This window comes from Lonchura striata, chromosome 10 (assembly GCF_050655825.1).
Source record: "Lonchura striata isolate lonStrDom1 chromosome 10, ASM5065582v1, whole genome shotgun sequence".
Classification (NCBI taxonomy): Eukaryota; Metazoa; Chordata; class Aves; order Passeriformes; family Estrildidae; genus Lonchura; species Lonchura striata.
Genome location: NC_140712.1, coordinates 22,431,796 through 22,451,246, shown reverse-complemented (window position 1 = coordinate 22,451,246; position 19,451 = coordinate 22,431,796). Strand labels below are relative to the sequence as shown.

Below are 19,451 nucleotides of genomic sequence, written 5' to 3'. Positions count from 1 at the left end.
GCCCGGCGGCAGGCGGGGGGACGCGGGGGGGCAGCGGCGGGGGCCGCCCCGTCCGCCCGCTCTCCCGGGCCCTCCCCGCCCCCCCCGAGCATCCCCCCGCCCCCGCGGGCTGCGGGGCCGGTTAAAAGGCGCAGCGCCCCGCTCCGCCCAGCCCGGCCCGGCCCCGCACCATGCCCGCCGCCGGCCCCGGCGCGGGGAGCGCGGCCGCCCCGCCGCCCGCCCGCCTCTGCCTGCTGGCCCTGGCGCTGCCGCTGGCGCTGCCCGGGCGCGGAGCCGCCGCCGAGCCCGCCCGCACCGTCTACACCAACCACTGGGCCGTGCGGGTGCGGGGGGGCCCCGCCGAGGCCGCCCGGCTCGCCGCCGCCTACGGGTACATCAGCCTGGGGCAGGTAAGGGGCGGCGGGGCCGGCGGGCTCCGGGAGCGGGCAGGTGCTGGGGCACCGGGAGCGGGGGATGCGGGGCTGGGGGGTCGCACTGGGGACCGCCGGGTGCACCGGGGAGCTGCCGGGGGTTGTGGCACCGTGAGCCTGCGGGGCTTCGGGGAGCTGCCCGGGGTCTCACGCCAGGGGTCCCGCAACCGGAGAGGAGCCGAGGGTTCTGGGAAGCTACCGAGGGTCCCGGGATCAGAAAGGCGGAGCGGTCTCGGGAAACTGCCGGGGATTCCGGCGCTGGGAGCCTGCGGCAGATCCCCGGAGCGGGGAGCTCGGCGCCGGGGAGCTGCCCGGCGTGTTGCACTGGGACTACCGGTACCGGGAAACCGACGATGGTCCCGGGACCGGAGAGGCGGCGGGGATCCCGTGGAACTGCCGGCACTCCCGGGACCGGGGCAGGATCCCAGGAGCGGGAGATGGACCCCGAGATCTCTCTGCTGGCGGAGGTCTCGCCGAGCTGCCCGGTCTGCCGGGACCGAGGCGATGCCGGGGGTCCCGGGAGCGGGAGATGAGCCCCCCGGGGCGGTCGGGATGAGAACGGGGCCGATGCGGGGATGCTGCCGGAGCGCTCTGGCCCGGGGGCGGGCTCCCCCCTAGTGGATGTCCCTCCTCGGGGTGCCCTCGCCCCGCGCCGCTGGGGGGTTGCACAAGTTCCTCCCACCCCGGAAAGTTGTATTTGTGGGTTTAACAAACTTTGGACTCTCTGGCCCGGGTTTTTATCGGAGATCTTGGGAACACAGAGAACTTTTGCTTTCAAACCCCCGCACAACACTGGTGTCTAACACACAGCAGCTCGTTTTCCTTTCAATTTATTCATCCTCTGCAATCCCAGATGCAGGCTGGTGTCCTCGGATTTTGTTCCAGAGTTTATTGCCATGGCTCTGCCCGGCGCTTTTTTGGCTGGGTGACACTTCAGGTTGTCCTCCTGCCCAAGGTGTCTCCCGGACTACAAATTATAACCTTGCTTTATATCGCAACCCTGCTTTTAACTATAATTAAGGTCACGGGGTGCTGCATAAACAATTTTTTTGGGGGGAGGCTGAATTGAGCACATTGTCTCGTGCACCCGTGTCTGTGAGCTCCCGTGGGGGATAACTCCTCACATCGCACCCTCACTCTCCTACCTGCATGCTCAGCTCCCGTCCCACCAAGGAGAAAATCACATGTATTGTTCAATTGCGTCTATCTGAGGGCTGGGTGAAGGTGGTTGTGCAACCCAAAGGGCTTTTCAGTGTTTATCCCTCTTCAGACAGAGAATATCTTGATTGAACTTCCCACTCTCCCAAGTTGCATCAGCCTAACGTCAGCTCCTGGTTTGGGGTTTTGCTGTGTCCCTTCCCTGCAGGAGCATCTGTTACCCCTCCCTCCTTCCCAGCATCCCGGTTATGTGAGCTCATCCCTATGATGCTGGAGGCATTTGGCCCATGGGTGCAGTGTGGCTCCACTGGAGCATCCATCCTTCCCCCCTGAGCCCTCTCCTCAGGGCAGCCCTGTGCAGGTTGGAGAGCAAGAGAAATATTTCTGTGGTTGCATCAGGGTGTTCCTGGCTCCCACACCTCTGGGGCTTCCCCAGCTGCTCTCAACACCCTGCCTTCAGCCCTCCATCTCTCCAAGCTTTTCCCACTGGGTTTTGGGCTCTTTCCCACTGGGTCCTGTCCAGGGTTAAACCTTGAGGGACTGCTTTCCCTGCACGTGTGCTCATTTGTGACATTTGCAGTGTTGTGCTCAAGGTTCATGGTATGCTGAGCCTTGTGGGGACCTGGCTGTCCCACTCTTCTCCTCCTGCATCATCAGCTTGTGGAGCTGCTGATGATGGCACTGTCCCCAGTGAGATGTGCCCTCCTGGGGGGCCCAGATCTGGACAGAACCTGCTGGAAAACTCTGCCAAGGATGTTATCACCCTGGAAGATGTTCGAGTGGAGTCCGAAGTGGTGAGGGAGGAGGAGAGGTGATGATCAGCTGGAGGACCCAGCTGAGTGCTGCCCTGCCTTGGTGGCTGGTGACATCTTTTCCTCTGCGATGCGATCCTGGAGGCTCCTGACACGGTACTGCCCGGGAAAGGCACTGCTGGGGCTGGCACACGCAGCTCTGAGCTCTCCCTGCATTTTCCTGTGCCCAAACCACACTCTAAACCCTTCTGGGTCATGGCAGAGTGACATTTCCCTTGGGGAATCACTTGCGTCAACTTCCATTTAAGTGAAGCAAACAACTAAACAAAAGAAAGGCTTTTACACCCTCGAACGCCTGCTCATTCCTCGCCTGCTCATTCCTCCCCGCCGGGCTTTGTTCCCCGGCCGTGCCGGGGCGAGCCGGGACAGGCCCTGGCCGAGGGCGCTGTGGGGACGGTGCCGGAGCCCCGGGCAGCGCTGCTGGCTCGGGGGTGATGGTGACCCCCTTCCCATCCTGGTTACAGGGTTTGTATTCATTTTTCCATCTGTGGTGTCCAACACGAAGTTTTGGAAGGGCTGGAACATCCTCAGTTGGTCTCACCTGCAGTGCAGGAGAGGGATGGGATTAATTTTGGGCTGTATTTGGAGCTTTCCCGGATTCCTGTCATCACACAGCTCTTGGCTTGATCCTTCCTGAGCTGAACACATCCGTGATCATTTGAGAATTACATTCCTGAAGGCAGGAGGTCAGCGACTGGACCCCTTGTCCCTGACGGGAATGGGTGGTGTCCCCAGGAGGGGAGTGCTCACTGCCTTCCCGGTTGGATCCACCCTTCTGGAAGGCACCAGTGCTAGTGTAGCTGTACTTTGCATAGATTAAGTTGTTCGGGTGAGATGGAGTTGCATTGCAGAGCCCTTACTGAGCTGACTGACCATGAGGAGGACAACAAATCCTTTTTCATTTAAAGAAAACTGGCATTTACAAGTTTTTATCCTTAGACTGTCTTAGGTGGAACAGGATATTTGGAGGTCTACCAGGCTGGTCCAGCGGGACCAACCTCTGCTCAGACTTTCAAGGTATTCCCAGCATGGGAAGGTTTTTCTTATTTTTCTGCCCATAAAACCCAGGAGGATAAAGAAATGGGGCACAGAGTTCTTTTCCTGCTGCTCTGGCTATGAATCCCCAGAGCCTGTGATCAGATCATTACCTTCCCTGTGCTTTTGCTGCTTTGCATTGTGTCGTAATTTTGCATTTATTTGTGAAAAGGAAGGAAGAAATTTACTTAGGAAGGAATTGTTTACTGTGGGCATGGTGGGACACTGGCATAGGTTGCCCAGAGAAGATGTGGATGCCCCATCCCTCTTTCAGGCCAGGCTGGATGAAGTTTGGAGCAAGCTGGTCTAGTGGAAGGTGGCCCTGCTTATGGCAGGGGGTTGGAACTGGATGTCTTTAAGTTCTCTTCCAACCCAAACCATTGCAGGATTTTATGATTTTATGGCAAGCTCTATACTCTGATTTCCAGGCAGAGTGAACAAGATGAAGAGTGGCCTTGTCAATGTTCCCCTAAAATATGGAGAGGTTGAAGCACCCTCCTTCTCTTTTTTAAGTGAAAATGGATTTGAAGAATGGGTTTAAGAGGCAAATGCAGATTGCAATGAGCAACCTCTTTATGTGGATGTTAAAGAAAATGCCCAGTTGTGCTGTAATATGAAGGGGGAAGAGGGAGGGTTCAAATTAATTTGAGTGGAAATAAATTATAAAAGTCACACTAACAGCAGTAAAGTTGGTGAAATGACATCCTGGCATAAAAGGCAGAGCAAGACTAATTAAATATTTAATGCTTATAAGAGACACTGGCAGATCTCAAGGTATCAAGTGTGATAGAGATGCAAGTAGTTGTCGTCTGCTTTAGCATCTGATCCAGACAAACCTGTTTGTTCCCCGCTGTTCCATTGCAACCAGCCTGGTCTGGCCTCAGGAATGTCACCCTGGCCCCTGGGTCACACAGGGTCTTCAAGATGTTGCCTCATGGGCTGGAGATGGTGCTTGTAGGATGGCCCTTTCTGGTCCCTGAGCAAGACACAGGGAATGCCACCAGCTCCCAACATCCCGGTCCTGACATGGAATGTGGGGTTTTTTGGCAGGGTAGGAAAAAAACCCCCAACAAACCAAACTCCAGCAAAAGTGAATTTATAGCAAAGTCCCAATTTGTACCCAATTTATGTGATCTAGGAGCCACATACCAGTGAGTGCAGCTTTTGGGTCATTCCCATCCCTCTGGCTGTGAATCCCCGTGGGATGTTTCACATGTGGTGTCTGGCTGAGATCCCTTGATTCATTACATAGCCCCAGGACTTTATCCTATCTGTGCTTTTGGGATGAAAAAAGAGGAGTTGTGGTGTCTCCAGATGCCAGGATGAGAGGGCCGGAGGTAGCACAGCCACCCCGGGGCTTGGCAGGGTGGTGTGGCTGGCACCATGTTTTCCTGCAAATGCTGCCATCCCTCACTCCAGGCAATGCACATTTATATCCCACGCTTCCCAGGAGCATCCAGGGCGAGCAGGGATAGCATCACCTCTCCTTATGCGCAGCCAGGGCGAAGCGCGTCGGGCGGAGAAGCAGGAGGATGAGGCACAGCTCCCCTGGCTGCGCCGCAGCTGCTGAGCTCATTTTTAGCTCATTATTTCTGCTTGGGAGCTGATGAAAGACAGTTTTCAAAGATACATTTAATGGGTGAAAAATCATAAAAATGTTTTCCAGGCTCTGTTGTGCCACTGCAGCGTCTGACCACCAATGCTGTTTGTCACAGCGGTGGCACCAGGGCTCGTGCCAGCATCCTGTATCCTCCCCAGCCCTGGGAGCTCTGTGGGAGGGAGGGATTTGGGGTGCAGGGCATAGCTGCACTGATGCTGCCAGTACAAAATGGGGAGGGGGAAACAGTTTTAAAAAAAACCAACCCAAACAACTTCTATTTTTTTTTTTTTTTCCAGATTGGAAGCTTGGAAAACTACTACCACTTTCACCACAGCAAGACGTTTAAGCGCTCCACGCTGAGCAGCCGGGGACCACACAACTTCCTCCGCATGGACCCCAAGGTACGGGGCTGGGCACCCTGGTGTCCCCCAACCCCTGTGGGGTGGTGGGATGGGGGTCCCCACCTGTCCCTGGAGAAGGCCGTTGGCTTGATCTGGGTCAAGAGTGAGCTGTAGCATCTCGGGATGCCATGTTACCCTGGAGCCACAGCCCTGCACACACACGAGTGACTCATTGGACACGGGCACAGAGAGCGGTGGTGAAAAATACGTAAAAGTGACTAAACACTAACATCTGCCTGAAAGCCGGGAGGAAGAAAAGGGGGAAAAGCTTTCCAGGACAGAAAGGCTGTTGCATGCTTGGGGTGTTGATCCAGTTGCCACAACATTTGCTGCCTCAATGGTTGCTATGTGTGAAATCCTTGGCAATAGCTCTGCATTGCTTTTTTCCTAGAGCAAGCATCCAAAGGGATTTTCAGCACAGCTGAATTGACAAAAGTAATGGGAAGGGGGAGAAGAAGGCAAGGAGGGACCCGAGCGAGCTGGGTTTGGAGTAGTGGGAAAGGGTTGGGGCTCTCCTTTGGCTGTCCTCCTCCCCCAGCTCCCACTGAGCACTGTGAGATGTGACTTGTGTAGGGCAGGGGAAGGGTTAATGGTGGGAAGGTTTTTTTGGGAGAGGGGGACATAAAAGCAGAAAAAACCATTTTGGCAAGCTGCTGGTGCCTGCAGGGATGCCTGGCCATCCTTGGGGTGCTCAGACACCCTTGGGATGCTCCTTCCCAAGTCATCTCCAGCCCACTCTGCATCACACGTCCCATCCACATCTCCCCAGACACGCAAAGCAGCCCTGCCCTCCCCAGGCTTTCCGGAGAGATTTGCTGTTAAATATTTGGACAAGGTCTGTAGCACATTTTTGAGGAGGAGGCGTTCTTGTGGCTGCCTTGCCAGCGGGGGAAACCTCGTCAAGGGGAGCCTGGTGCCCTGGAAGTGTGCTGGGCTTTAATTAAAGCTGTTTGCCCTCAGGGGGTGCACAGGCATCCCAGCAAACAGAATTCTCTGCATTTGAAATACCCCCATTTAAATGAGTCTGGTTATAATGCAAACTAAATCAATTGGCTTTTAGTCATATTAACTTTTACCTTACCTTGCTCTGTGGGCTCCAAGCTGGAGCAATTAACTCCTGTTCTCTTAATCCTTCCTTATCAGTTCAAAACCTGTTGGCATGTCTTTCTCTCCTCCTCTTCTATGTACATTTACAAATCGTTTAAGTGATGCATTTGGATGGCACCAGCTTAGCATGCATGCAGGAAAACATCACCTCGAGGCAGAGGACAGGAGCTGGAATAGGGAAGATGGAAACAAATCTTGCAGAAATCCTGAGGAACCAGCCAATCCAGTTGCTTGCAGATGTTGGGTGGTTCCTGCCTTCTGGGGGCCATTGTTTCCAGCGCTGTTGTTTGTTTGCTGTGGGGTTCGGTGGCATGAGCTGGGCAGGAGGACCACGGCCAAGCTCTCCATCCCCAGGAGAAATCTGGGAAAGGGGAGACTCCAGGACACACGGGGAAGCAGAGAGGGTCCTGATCCTTGTGTGACCATGCTGCTGCTGAGCTGCCCTGTTGCCCCAAGAGACCCTTGGGGCAGCTGGCTGCTCCTGCTGGGGCTGATACCAGCCAAGAGATGTGGCAAGTGAGGGACAGGGAGGAAGGATGTGGCAAATCCAGCAATTCTGGGGATAGTTTATGGTGGTGGGAGCTGGGGAGGGACAGTGGAATGCAGAGTGGGGTCACACCATGCTGTGCCACTCCTCTTAGGGTTCCACTTGCAGCTCTTACTGCCATAAACTTCCCTTGCTTGTGTTTACTGCCATAAACTTTCCTTGCTCAGTGGAATGCTCATGTTGGTCCATGCAGTGCTTGAGCCTCCATCCTCACGGCTCCAGTCTCTTAATCCTCATCAGAGGATGCCATGGCCTTGGTCCCTGTGCCTTTGGCAATGCACCAGGGCAAAATCAACCCCATCTGAATTATTTGCTGTGCTTTATGGCAAACATGTGCTGGAACCATTTAGTTTATCCTGGATCTCCACTTTAACTCCTACATAGCCACTGGGATAAGTTAGACTATCGCTTTTCTGGAGCTGCAAAGGGAATTGCACCCTCACATGTGCTGGTTATTGTGCTTGGTGGAGCCTCCCAGGCTGGCCAGACCTGGGTCTCATCCACCGAAAATCTCAAAGTGAGGGGAAACATAAAAAGCTCCTGTTCTGTTTCCAGCAAGGGTGTAGGGTCCAGTTTGGGGCTGCCTGTGCACAGCTTCCTCATGGGGTGTTTTGGTGCCACTCACAGTCACCTCCTTATTGCTAATTGCTGTCAGTACCTAAAGGAGCTCCAGGAGAGCTGAAGAGGCACTTTGGATGAGGGTCTGCAGTGTCAGGACAAGAGAGAATGGCTTCACACTGACAGGGCAGGGGAAGATGAGATACTAGGAAAAAATTCTTGGCTGCAAAGGTCGTGAGGCCCTGGCACAGGTTACACAGAAAAGTTGTGCCTGCCCTGTCCCTGGAAGTGTTCAAGGCTAGGTTGGATGGGGCTTGAAGCAACCTGATCTGGTGGAACGTGTCCCTGCCCATGGCAGAAGATTTGGAGTGACATGAGCTTTAAGGTCCCCCCAAACCCAAACCATTCTGTGATTCTGCAATCATTAAGGTTTGCAAGGGTAGAACTGGGCCTCAGGACTATAACAGTTTGGGCCATTTCTATTAGTAAAAAAATCTTTTTTCCCCTTTATTTTACATTTCCAAGAGGCTTTTCCCCACCCTGGATCAGTTGATCTGAGCTTCATGATCTGCAGGAGCTGTTGCAGGGATGCCCAAACTCCTTCCTGCTTGCCAATTTTCCCATGCCAGCCACATTGATTTATCAACTCTTCCTTGAAATCAATGTCCTTAAACTGCTGATTTCTCTGTGTCCACACACGATGACTCCATTGACTGCTGGCTGGCAGCGCTGGGGTCGATCAGGAGCCTGTTTGAGATTAAGACATCCCTGTGAGGCAGCTCCTGGCAAAACCTCCAGAATCCCACACTTCAGCATCATCCCTGCATCCTGCAAAGCAGCAGGGAAAGGTGGTAGCTGTGGCTTGGGCAGCCAGACTCATGGAAATGCTGCCAGGGAGTGGTGCTTTAAGGAAAAAAGCCCGTTATTTGGGCCATAACCTCTATTTAATGTATTTTTATTTTTTTTTAACTAGACCATGAAGTTATATTTTTGCTTCCAGGGTTTAAATCCATCACTGTGTAAGCAAAGTGGTGCACTCTCGGCAGCCAAGGCACCGTGGAAAATCATTTTTCTATGAAATACATTTTTTTTTCCCCCTTTCAACAGTGCTTTTTTTTAATAATATATATGTGTTTAAAACCCAAGCTGTAGGCTGGAAGCTGTCGGGTTTCTGACATCCACCTCCATCTGAGGCACAAAGCAATAAACTGTGCAAGAACTCAGTTCAGCTGACAGTTTTACATAAATGAACTCAACAGAAGTTGCACCTTGTGTTTTTATTCCTTTTGTTACAAAACCTTAGTCACAACAATAGAGACATCCCCATGAGCAGCTCCCAAAACACCCGGAGCCATCAGGAAGAAACTGTCCAGCAAGGAGGGATGTGCCACACAGCCCTCACAGTCCATTGGCCCGTGCTTCCTTTCTCCCCCAGCATGAACATCTGTAAAGATTTGGTCTATAAATTACTTTTACAACCTTTTTTCACTGAACTCGTGTTTCATCTCCATGCTGAAGGCAGGAAAGCCCTTTGTGTGGCAATAAAGGGTCTAGGGGGTGGTTAATGTTTGATAGGGATGGGATGGGACTGCTTCCAAAGCAGCACCTTAGGCAGCGCCTGCTGCAGCGCCGTGGGCAAACACCAGCATTTCCCAATCATGGCCTTTTCCAGATCATTTCCCGTTTGATCTCTCTGCGTGTCATGCCCCGCTGGAACGCAAACAAATGTCAGAGTGGTCGGCTCCAAGGCCACCTCACATGCAGCCGCCGCCAAAAATACTTTTGTGGAGCTGACCACGTCCCCTGAGATCTGCCACAGCTGTGTGTGGCCATCCCATATTTTTGGGAAATGCATGTTGTGCCCCCAGTTGTTATTATTTTATCCAGAGGAAGGAGCTCAAAGGATGAGCAGCCCCAGAGCCAGGTGGAAGAGCCTCAGGGCTGAGCTGCTGCCTCCCAGCCGGCAGGAAGGATCAGCCCAAAGTCGAAGCCAAGAACCTGAGTCTTCTCCAAAACTTTGACTAAACACTGAAATATGTGGTTTGACTCCAGCGCGTGCTTCTGTGCTTCCCTGAGCCGGGGGGGTTCAGGCACGTGCTCGCAGGCGGCGTTATTTGTGCTCCAGGGTTCTGCTGCAGCAGCAGAGGAATCTGCTCTGGCTTAGACAGCACAATGAGCTGAGCTCACCCTGTCTGTCTGTCCATCCATCCTGTCTCCTTCCAAATGGAGCTGCTGTCTCCACAGCAGTTCTGGCCACGGAGATGGGGGTTTGCCAGGGCGTGGGGCGATGCTGGGGATGGGTTCAGGCTGAGGCTGGCATTGTTTCTGCATCCCACTTCCCATTTCAGTGGGCAGTGCCAGGCTCGGTGCCCGTGGTTGATGCTGACCCAGGTCTCTGCTTGCAGGTGGACTGGCTGCAGCAGCAGGAGGTGAAGAGGAGGGTGAAGAGGCAGGTCCGAGGGGAGCCACATGCCCTGCCCTTCAACGACCCAGTGTGGCCCAACATGTGGTACCTGGTGGGTGTCTCCCTGTCTCTGCTTTAGGGGGGGTCATTTATTTCTGAGTAAATGCATCATCAATCTTTGCTCAGCCCAACCAGTAATGAAATAATAGCATCAAATGTGCTTGGCAGCAGGATTTTAAAATTGTGAATTGGTACACCTGAGAGTCTGGTTTGAAGTGTTTCACCCTTGTTAGCAGCCCCTCTTCATGGTCTGCACAGCAAAGGCTTGGGAGCAGCACCGCTGTATTTTACCCATCCCAGAGCTGCAGCCATCTATTTGTAATATAATTTTTCTACTGCCTGCTTCATCGATCTGTATTTGACAGGGAAATTCATTGAAAATTAAGGGCGGAAAGGAAGCAAACACTTCAAAACCCAGGGGCCCATAGTACTTGCAATGGAAGAGGAAAAGAATAATGTGGAGATAGCATTTCCTGGATTAACTGCTGCAGGATGGGTTTGATCTGTGGAGTAAAGTTATAACAAATCTGCAAGTTATATGGCAGGGGGTGGGTTGTAAATATATTTTCTGGTTGATTAAATGGGCTCCCAGCCTGGCTGTTTGCTTAGATGGGCTGGAATGGGGTTGCAGCCCTTTTGCAGCTGTGTTTGTCCCCGTAGCACTGCGGTGATAAAAACAGTCGGTGCAGGTCAGAGATGAACATCCTGGCAGCCTGGCAGAGGGGCTACACGGGCAAGAACGTGGTGGTCACCATCCTGGATGACGGCATAGAGAGGAACCACCCCGACCTCCTGCAAAACTATGTGAGCTGGGGGATGGCCGGGATGGACTGGGGCTGATCCTCACCATGAATTGATTTATGGAGAATTTCAGTGTGTAAACACAGCTGAAGTCAGTGCATTGGCATATTTAGAGGAAAAGGTTTGGGATTTTTTTTTTTTTTTTTTTTTTTTAAACTTGAGATGTTTTTAAGAAGGAAATGAGGTTTTTAGATAAAGAGGACTGGGGGAACTCCCTTTGCAGCTGCCTGGGAAGAAGCCTCCTCCCTTTGCTCAGCAGGGCAGAGCCAAAAACCTGCTTAAACCCGTTCAGCCCCAGCTCAAACCTCACATGGCCACAGTGGGAGGGAAGGGAGTGCTGAACCCAGCAGGATTTGGGGTTTGGAGGAGCAGTTCTTGAGATAGCAGGATATTTCCCCTGGGAAACATGCAGGACTGCAGTCTAAAACTATTTATTCCGAGCAAAGAGACAGAAACTAAAGGGAAGATGTAATTTTCTGCTCTGCTTGCCTGCACTGGTCATCACTGCAGCTACTGGCCACCACAACCACCTAGTAAGTTGGATCTAATGGTGAATCTAATATTTTCAGGACCCTCTTGCAAGCTATGATGTTAATGGGAATGACCACGACCCAACTCCACGCTACGATGCCAGCAATGAGAACAAGTATGTGATGATAATTGTAATGGAGCAAAGGGTTTGGGGGTGTTCCTGAGGCTGAGTGGCCTCTCTGGGGTGTCTTCCAGGTCCCCTTCCCCATTCTCAGTGCTGTGGAGGAGGCTATGTTAAGGGTTTTGCACAAAGTCCTTGTGTTTAATGCAAATTCAGCCGGTGACAACCACACTAATTACTAATGAATCCTCCAGCACCAGGGGGTTCCTTGCCCTGGCTGGGGATTGAACCACATGAGTCAGGATGGGTGGCTGAGATGGCAAAGCCTGGATGCATTTTTTGGGCTTCAGTTAAAGCAGGATGGTTACAGGTGGAAAGGAAATAGGAATGCAAGGAGCAGCCTGCATAGAGGTGCAAGATGCAAAGAGGAAATTGCATTTAGGTGCAAAATGCAAAGAGGAAGTTGTATCAAGGTGTAAAATGCAAACAGCAAATTGGATTTAGGTGCAAAATGCAAATAGCAAATTGCTTTCAGCATTGGTTTCCATCACCTGCTTGGTGTGGGTTTTGGGTAAGGGCAGTTTCTTCCTGTGCTCCAACCTTGGGCTGGTTTTGGGTGCTGGGTGGGGTGTGCCTGGAGGGATCCTTTGCCATGGGCACGAGCTGATGGGATTTTCTCCTTGCAGGCACGGCACTCGCTGTGCGGGGGAGGTGGCAGCAGCAGCAAACAACTCCTACTGCATCGTGGGCATCGCCTACAACGCCCGCATCGGAGGTGAGCCTGGCGCCTCCGCGGCTCCCCTGCCCTTCACCATCCCCCTGAGGGACCATGGCTTCACCATCCCCCTGAGGGACCATGGTCACACCAACGGGCTCCTGGGGGAGAGGTGGGATGCTGCTCCCCCAGGAGAAAGCCTCCTCCTTGGTGCCTTGGCTGCAGGGAGCGCCAGGGGTGTTGGGGGAGGAGGATGGGTGCTATGGCATGCAGGGGACTCTGGCTCCATGTATTTAGGGTGGAAACTTTCTGCTTGGGCTGAATCCTTGCTGTGAGGGTGCATGTGGATTGAGGATGTGGTGTTTTCACCCCAAAAGTCCATAACTGCTCTTGGGGTGTCTGTCCTTGGAGTGGCTGTGTTTGCTATGGTCAGTGGTGCTGGCTGAGGTTCAGAGCTGATGTCGCTCGTTTGTGGGGTCAAGGGATGCTGAGGAACTGCTCAGAACAGGGAGCCTGGGGAGAACCCCAAAAACACCCTCGGGGGAAAAAACACCAAGAAAGTAGGGGGCCAGAGATGCATATAAGGGGGGATTTTCTGCTCAGCCCCTCAAATAACATGTATGGAAAGCAAATGAATATCACCAAACTGAATCCTAGTGCTAATTAGCATTGCTGAGTTCATTTGCATTAGCTGAGCTGGTTTGAGCTGGGGCAGTTCTGGCCAGCTCTGGGGAGATGAGGATCTTAGTGGGGATGGGAGTGTGGTGTCCCACCTTACATAGCTGGTGGAACTGTGTCAGGGGCAAATGCCTAGAGCTGGCTTCTTTCAGCCTTCAGCTCCATCCCTGGCATGGTTGGAACAGGAAAGGGGCTTTTCCTGCAGCCCCTCCTACCACCCCAGTGCTGGGAGAAGTGACCATCAGCAGCAGGCATCCAAGTGCCCACTGGTGGATTTGGGGTTTAATTCCTTTTGGTTTATTCATCCTGGCTGTGCAGGAAACAGCTTTTGTTAGGGTTGTGTCTGCATGGGAGCAGTGTCCACAGGGATCTTGCTCTTGGCCAAGTACCTCCCGTGGTTGTCTGTGCTGGGAAAATCCCCAGAGGGAAGAAATAACCCCAGGGAGGGTGAAGAGTGGACTGGTAGGGCTGTAAGGGCTGTGGCACATCATCCCATCCCATCTCCTGTGCCCCCTACATGTGTGATGGCTTCTTGCTTCTTAGAGGCTCCTTGCCTCTAAAAACCCATCTCGAAGCACACAGCAAGCAGCAGCAGAGCAAGGCAATGCTCATGGTGGGATTTATTGGATCCTGCAGGATCAGGCCATTCCCTTCACGCTCTTTTCTCTACAGCAGCTGTGGAGACGAGCGTTCCTTGTTGACTTTATGACGACCTCTGGGTCTCATTTTAATTTGCTCCCTTTAACGAGTGCCTTGCCTCAGGGGTGTGCTGGGGAGGTGTTGAGTGAGACAAGACACCTGGCAGAGGGCTGGGGGCCGGGGGCTTCCCACAATGTGAGTAGGCAAAGGGGAAAAATAGAGTCTGAGCCGTATCAAGTTTGGAATAATGGAAGAAAATACGCTATAGCTGCAGCGAGAGTGATTTTAGATGGATTACACAAATAAAGCAGCGATTAATGAGCACAACTTGTTGGGGAAGCCTATTTGTCACACTCTGAGAGCTCCCATCTAATTTTACTGGCTGCTCTTCAGTGCTCTTGCATTGCTTTTCATATGCCCTGGGCAAAACATATCACTGTTCAAGGAAAGGGCTCCTGCCATTCCTTCTCTCTCCTCCAACACTTGCTTTGGAGGTCGCTCCCTGTGTGACACAAAGCTCATTTATTTTGCAGTAGCCACCCCTGCTCCCTCCTGCTCCCCATTGTTTGACCAGGGAGCCCCTCTCATTGTGGGTGGCTGTCTCTGGGCAGACTTTGGGTTGGCTTTGGGTTGACTTTAGGCTGATTTTGGGCTTGCTGATGAGAACAGCCACATACAGCAAGCACAAACCCCATCCCTCAGCTGTCTTTCCTTGCCGTGTGCAGCTCAGACCCTGGGCTTGGCTCTTCGCCCTTTCTCCTTGTGTTTTCTTGTTGACAAAGTGAAATTTTTTGGGAACAGCTCTGCTCCCTGATTTTACATTTCTAAGCTTGGTTTTGGCTGGTTGGGGACAGCGTCAGAAGGAGATATTTGAGTTGACTGGTGTCCAGAGCGCAGCTGCAGCTGGAATGACATCTTGCCTGCATTTGTTTGCTTTAAGACAAAATACATGTGGAAGAAGAAATGCGTTTTTATAAACCAGACTCTCCCTGGCTGACAAAATACGATGCTGAAATTTCCAGCATCGCTTTTCCTTCAAGGGCTGCTTCTGGTCAGCCTGTTGGGGTGCCTGGCACCCTCTACCCAGTGTATGGAGAGGAAATCCAGCAGGGAAAGGGTGATGGAGAGCAGAGGGGGATGTGCTGTCATATTGCAGCAGTCAGAGGCTGGGGTTGTGCAGCAATCCCCCAGCCCATCCCACCATGGCTAGTGGGCTCTGCCTGTGAGCATCCTGACTGGTACCTGCTGGCATTCCCAGCTGAAAGTGAGAGTTATCCCAGGTGGCATTTTTGTCCCACCATTTGTTGGGGTCCTGGCTCTGATTTTGTCCATACAAACCACAGCCTGGGTTTTCCTAGGGTTTTTCCCCTCTCCAGGGAACCGCTGGCATCAGTTGGGCAGCGATGGGGTTTGGGAACAGTCACAGTCATCCCCACTCGAGGGGAAAGTCTTCATCCCACCAATGTGCCTGAAGCTGGGGGGCCTGAGTGTTCAGGAAGCACCAAAATCTTCCAGGTGGAGAAATGTGCTAACCAAGGAGCTAAAAGGGGAGAAAAAAGGATTTTAGTGGGGGGATTTTGTTGCTGGGGAGTGCAGTACCACTACTACCACCCATTCCCCACCAGAGGAGGGGAAGTGAATTTTAACACCCCCTTCTCCATCACTTGTCATGAAGCCAGCAACGCAGAAAACATTCCCCATAGCTCCCCAGCATCCTGCTGCCAGGCTTGTTGGCATGCGGGGCCACGGGCTGCAGCTATTCCAGGCGCGCCTGAGCCGTGTGGTTTCCGCCGCCGTTAACAAAGCCCTTTGATTGCAATCCTCACACTGTCATCCACGCCATGAAGCCCTAATGTCTGATGTTTTTGTGCTTTTAGGCATTCGTATGTTAGATGGAGATGTAACAGATGTTGTTGAAGCGAAGTCGCTTGGCATCAGACCCGATTACATTGACATTTACAGCGCGAGCTGGGGGCCAGATGATGATGGGAAGACAGTTGATGGACCTGGTCTATTGGCCAAACAGGCTTTTGAGCAAGGCATTAAAAAGGTGTGGATCCCACAGCGCCCAGACGCGCTCGCCCTCCTCCTCCTGTCCCGTGGGAAGGGCCGTGGCCGGCCGGGGTCTGGGCAGCTCGGCCCCCTGAGGCGATGCCAGCACTCGGGCTGGGGCGGGGGGAGCCAACCATCTCCAACTTTTCCTAGATTCCCCCGGCGTCCCCAAGAGCTCCGGTGGATTTGGTGGCCGAGGGTGGTGACAGCGGGAGGTGCCTGGTGATGGTGGGAGCCCTCAGCACGGTCCCGGCAGAGCAGGGAGGCCCCAGGTTGTGTTGTGACGCTCTGCCGGGATGAGAAACCCAAAGTGGTTCTTGGGGGGTAATTTTGCACCCCAAAATGTCCCCCTGGATGCTGGTGTGGATGGAAACAGCAGCATCCCAAACCCTACTATGCCCAACCCTCTCCTCCATGCTCTTCGGGCTCCTGGTGTCCTTTCCCAGGGGGCTCTGTCACGTTAAGCATTGCCCTGGTTTTCCACCCAGAACAAGTGGCTGTGTGTCATGGCTGGGGAGGGACGTGGGTGTTGCCACAGGATCTGACAATGGATTGTTGTCCTTGTTTGGCCAACATCACAGCTGTCAGTCCCTGCTGGGGATGCCATAGACTTCCTGTGCCCCTTCCTTTGTAGGTGCTTAAAAAAAATGCCAAATATTGGCTAAAAGCATTAGGATAAAGGCCTTTTTGGCAGCACGGTGGGTGCTGTGGGTAAGTGTTGCAGTGGCTCAGGGCTCCAGAGCGACTGTTCCCTGGTGCTCCAGAAAAACTAGGGATGGGATTCCACTGCCAGCAGCCTCAGGTTGGGCTGTGAAGCCCCCACTTCAACCTCTGCCACCACTCCTTCCTCTGCTGCCTCTTCCTGCAGTGTGCTGGGAGTTGGGGCAGCCTCTTATCTAAAAATAGGGTGGAGTGCTTTTCCCACTGTTTACTTGATTTCCTGCTGGGGCGGTGAGCCTGCCGAGGAATCCATTGAAGTGCCGGGGAGTTCACGCCGTGTAAATATAGGGGAACAAGCTGCTTTTTAGACCTTGTTTTTCCATGCAGGAGCAAATGGGCAGCAGCAGGGTACTTGCCTAGCACAGCCCCACTGCCTTAGGATGCTTGTTTTTGCCTCCCAGGGGACACCCCGGTCCCCCCACTGCCACCCCGTGTTTGCAGCACCCAATATCCCACATGCACAACTCGTAATTGGCAACTCCATCTCCTTAAATAACGAGGAAAGCTGCAAGCAGATAGTTAACTGCCACCTTTAGCCCGAGCAAACAGCTGTAACCAAGTTATAAATCCTTAAAATTGAGTTTTTAATGGAAACATTAAAATAACCTTTATCTATTAGCGATAGGACTGCGCTGTGGTAATTTATCATCTTGTTTCTTGTTCCTCCAGCCACACTTTATTAGTTCCCGAGCTAACGAGGGGATATTTATCCTGGTCATTCATGGAGTGCTGTTGGGCAAACACCCAGGCCCTGCAGTGCTGTGGAAGCAGGAGATGCTGTGCATCCCACAGCCAACCCATGAGCTGCTGGGATGAGCTGGATCAGCCCCAGCTTGGCCAGGGAGGGATTCCCTTGTTTGAATGATGCCCAGTTTCAGGTTTTATAGCAGCCAGGACCTCCTCACTGGCATTGCATTGTCTTAGGAGGATGGCAAATTAAGAAGCTGGATGTTTGGGGTCTGCTTACAGAAATCTTGATTGTTCCTTGTTTGAGAACAAAGGGAAAGAATGGATTTTTCCAATCTGAAGGAGCTGCAATATGTGGTGAGCTCTTGCTCTGCCAAGCAATGCTGTCAGGTGTTAGCTGTGCATTGTTGTAGTGTCAATCATGTGCCTGTTCATGTCCTCATGTGACCGTGCTGTCTCCAAACCCACTTTCCCCCAGTGCAGCCCTGCCTGGGCATCGTGGGGAGGTGGGTTTGGAGCAGGTCTGAGCCTTTCTTGGGTCCTGTGGGCGTGACGCTCGGGGTGAGGGATGAAAGGGAGGTCTGGGCTCCCAGTCTTCTGATCCCAATCAAAACCATTGCTCCATCTCCAGATGCCTGGCCAATTGTGTCTGGTTTTATTCCTCTGATCAGTGATTTGGGAAAGCTTGGGTTGCATGCAGTGGGACCCATCCTTGGAGGTGTTTTGACTTTGGTGTGGGTGAGCTGGACGGCCACTGTCTGCGCCGAGTTTGTGGGCTGGGATGCTGCCTCCTTGGAGATCCAGGAAACCTTGGAAAATGAGATGGGAGATGCCAGCAGCAGGCTTGGTGGGCTGGCAAGCTGGGTTGAGCTCTCTGTGATGCGGAGCAGGGCAGTAATTCCCTTGGCAATTGCACTTTTTCTTGTAGAGCTCCAGACAGCTCTATTAATCTTTGCTAGGGAAATACCCACCCAGTTTTGCTGGGAGGCAGCCCAGATAATGAAAACTTTCATAAAGTAAGGAAAGAGCCTGACTTAGACTGTCTATCCAGAGGCAGGGTCAGCTCAGAAAGCCTCTGCCCCAGGAGGGGGGTGAGACAGGTAATAAACCTTCCCGCTCCCCCCGGCGCCTAAAGCCCACAATAAATCCCAGTGAATTCCTCCAGAGCAAAGCTGCTTTATTATTATTATTGTTGTTATTATTATTTTTTGTGGAGGAAGCTGCCACGGAGCAGTGGGAGGGAGGTAAACAGCAGATCTGCCCAGGCGAGCACCAAAATCTCTCTGTGGCAGGAGCAGGCGCGGGGAGGCCGGGGCTGCTCCGCTGCTTCCCTCGCCTGCCAAGCCCAGCAGCTCCATCCTCCTCGAGAGCCCTGCCTTACGGGGCACGGAAGAGAACCAGCCACTTCATTTCCTGCCCCTAACCCTTTTGGCTCACCAAAAATCCTCCTTTTTGCGATGTTCACCTTGCTGTGAACCCCTGCGGGGCTGGGTTGTTCCTGGGTGTCCTGGCAGTGGTTGGATGGAGGGGTGAATTAGGCTCGTTCCTGTGGGGTTGACTTCTTTAGGGCCCCCTCGTTGGCACCACGGCTGCTGCTGCCAGGTGGGATTTTCCCCTGGCTCCGGGGAGGTCTGGGCAGCAGGCACACCCTTCCCACCCCCCAATTCCCAGTGGGGTCCTATAGCTGTACCCAGTGGGGATGGCTCCATCAGATGTTCCAGCCAAGTGATGGGGAGGGGAGAAAAGGGTGGGATCTAAAAAATAAAAGACAAGCAAAAGAAACCTTAAAGGATAGGCTGGCAGAAGGTTTCTGGTGGTTTGGGTGGTTCATGAGGAGCTTTGTGGGCATGGAAGATTTGAGGTTTGGGTTTGGGGGCTCCCTGCCAGTTCTTCCTGCAGGGCCATCCCTAAAAGCACCATGCTGTGTATTAGCACTTGGTCCAGGGACTTTGAGTACCCAAGATGTTTTGCCCCATAGAAGATGTCAAAATCCTATTGCTGGATGCTCTCCCATGCTTTTGGGAAGTCACTGCCTGTAAACTGGGACTGACTGAGCAGGGGGACACATGTGGGGACTGATACAGGGGGTTGAGTGCTGGGCAGGGTGGGACCCATCCTTCCACCCTAACCAAACACTCAAAAATCAGACTTACCCCTCCTCCCCGTGCTGAGATGACCTCTCATCCTGGGCAAACACCTCCTCTAACCCTCCATCCCCTCCGTGCCCGCAGGGTCGCAGGGGACTGGGGTCCATTTTCGTCTGGGCGTCGGGGAACGGCGGCAGAGAGGGCGATTACTGCTCCTGTGATGGCTACACCAACAGCATCTACACCATCTCCATCAGCAGCACCACCGAGAACGGCTACAAGCCCTGGTACCTGGAGGAGTGTGCCTCCACCCTCGCCACCACCTACAGCAGCGGGGCGTTTTATGAGCGGAAAATTGTGAGTTTTACCCCAACATCGGGCAGGGCAT

General features: G+C 53.2%; 1 protein-coding gene across 2 annotated transcripts in view; it reads left to right on the top strand.

Moving 5' to 3' along the window:
• Window positions 1-19,451, top strand: part of PCSK6 (proprotein convertase subtilisin/kexin type 6) — a 53,772-nt gene that overhangs the window by 19,140 nt on the left and 15,181 nt on the right. Inside the window, exons 1-8 of one of the 2 annotated variants that reach the window (XM_031505705.3) lie at window positions 156-389; window positions 5,312-5,416; window positions 10,034-10,144; window positions 10,753-10,896; window positions 11,463-11,539; window positions 12,172-12,260; window positions 15,395-15,567; window positions 19,208-19,420. In XM_031505705.3, the coding sequence (XP_031361565.3) occupies window positions 171-389; window positions 5,312-5,416; window positions 10,034-10,144; window positions 10,753-10,896; window positions 11,463-11,539; window positions 12,172-12,260; window positions 15,395-15,567; window positions 19,208-19,420 (1,131 nt within the window). In that variant the 5' untranslated portion in view covers window positions 156-170. Of the gene's footprint in view, window positions 1-155; window positions 390-5,311; window positions 5,417-10,033; window positions 10,145-10,752; window positions 10,897-11,462; window positions 11,540-12,171; window positions 12,261-15,394; window positions 15,568-19,207; window positions 19,421-19,451 lie in introns of those variants that run through there. The other variant, XM_085588965.1, reaches the window with a different exon arrangement.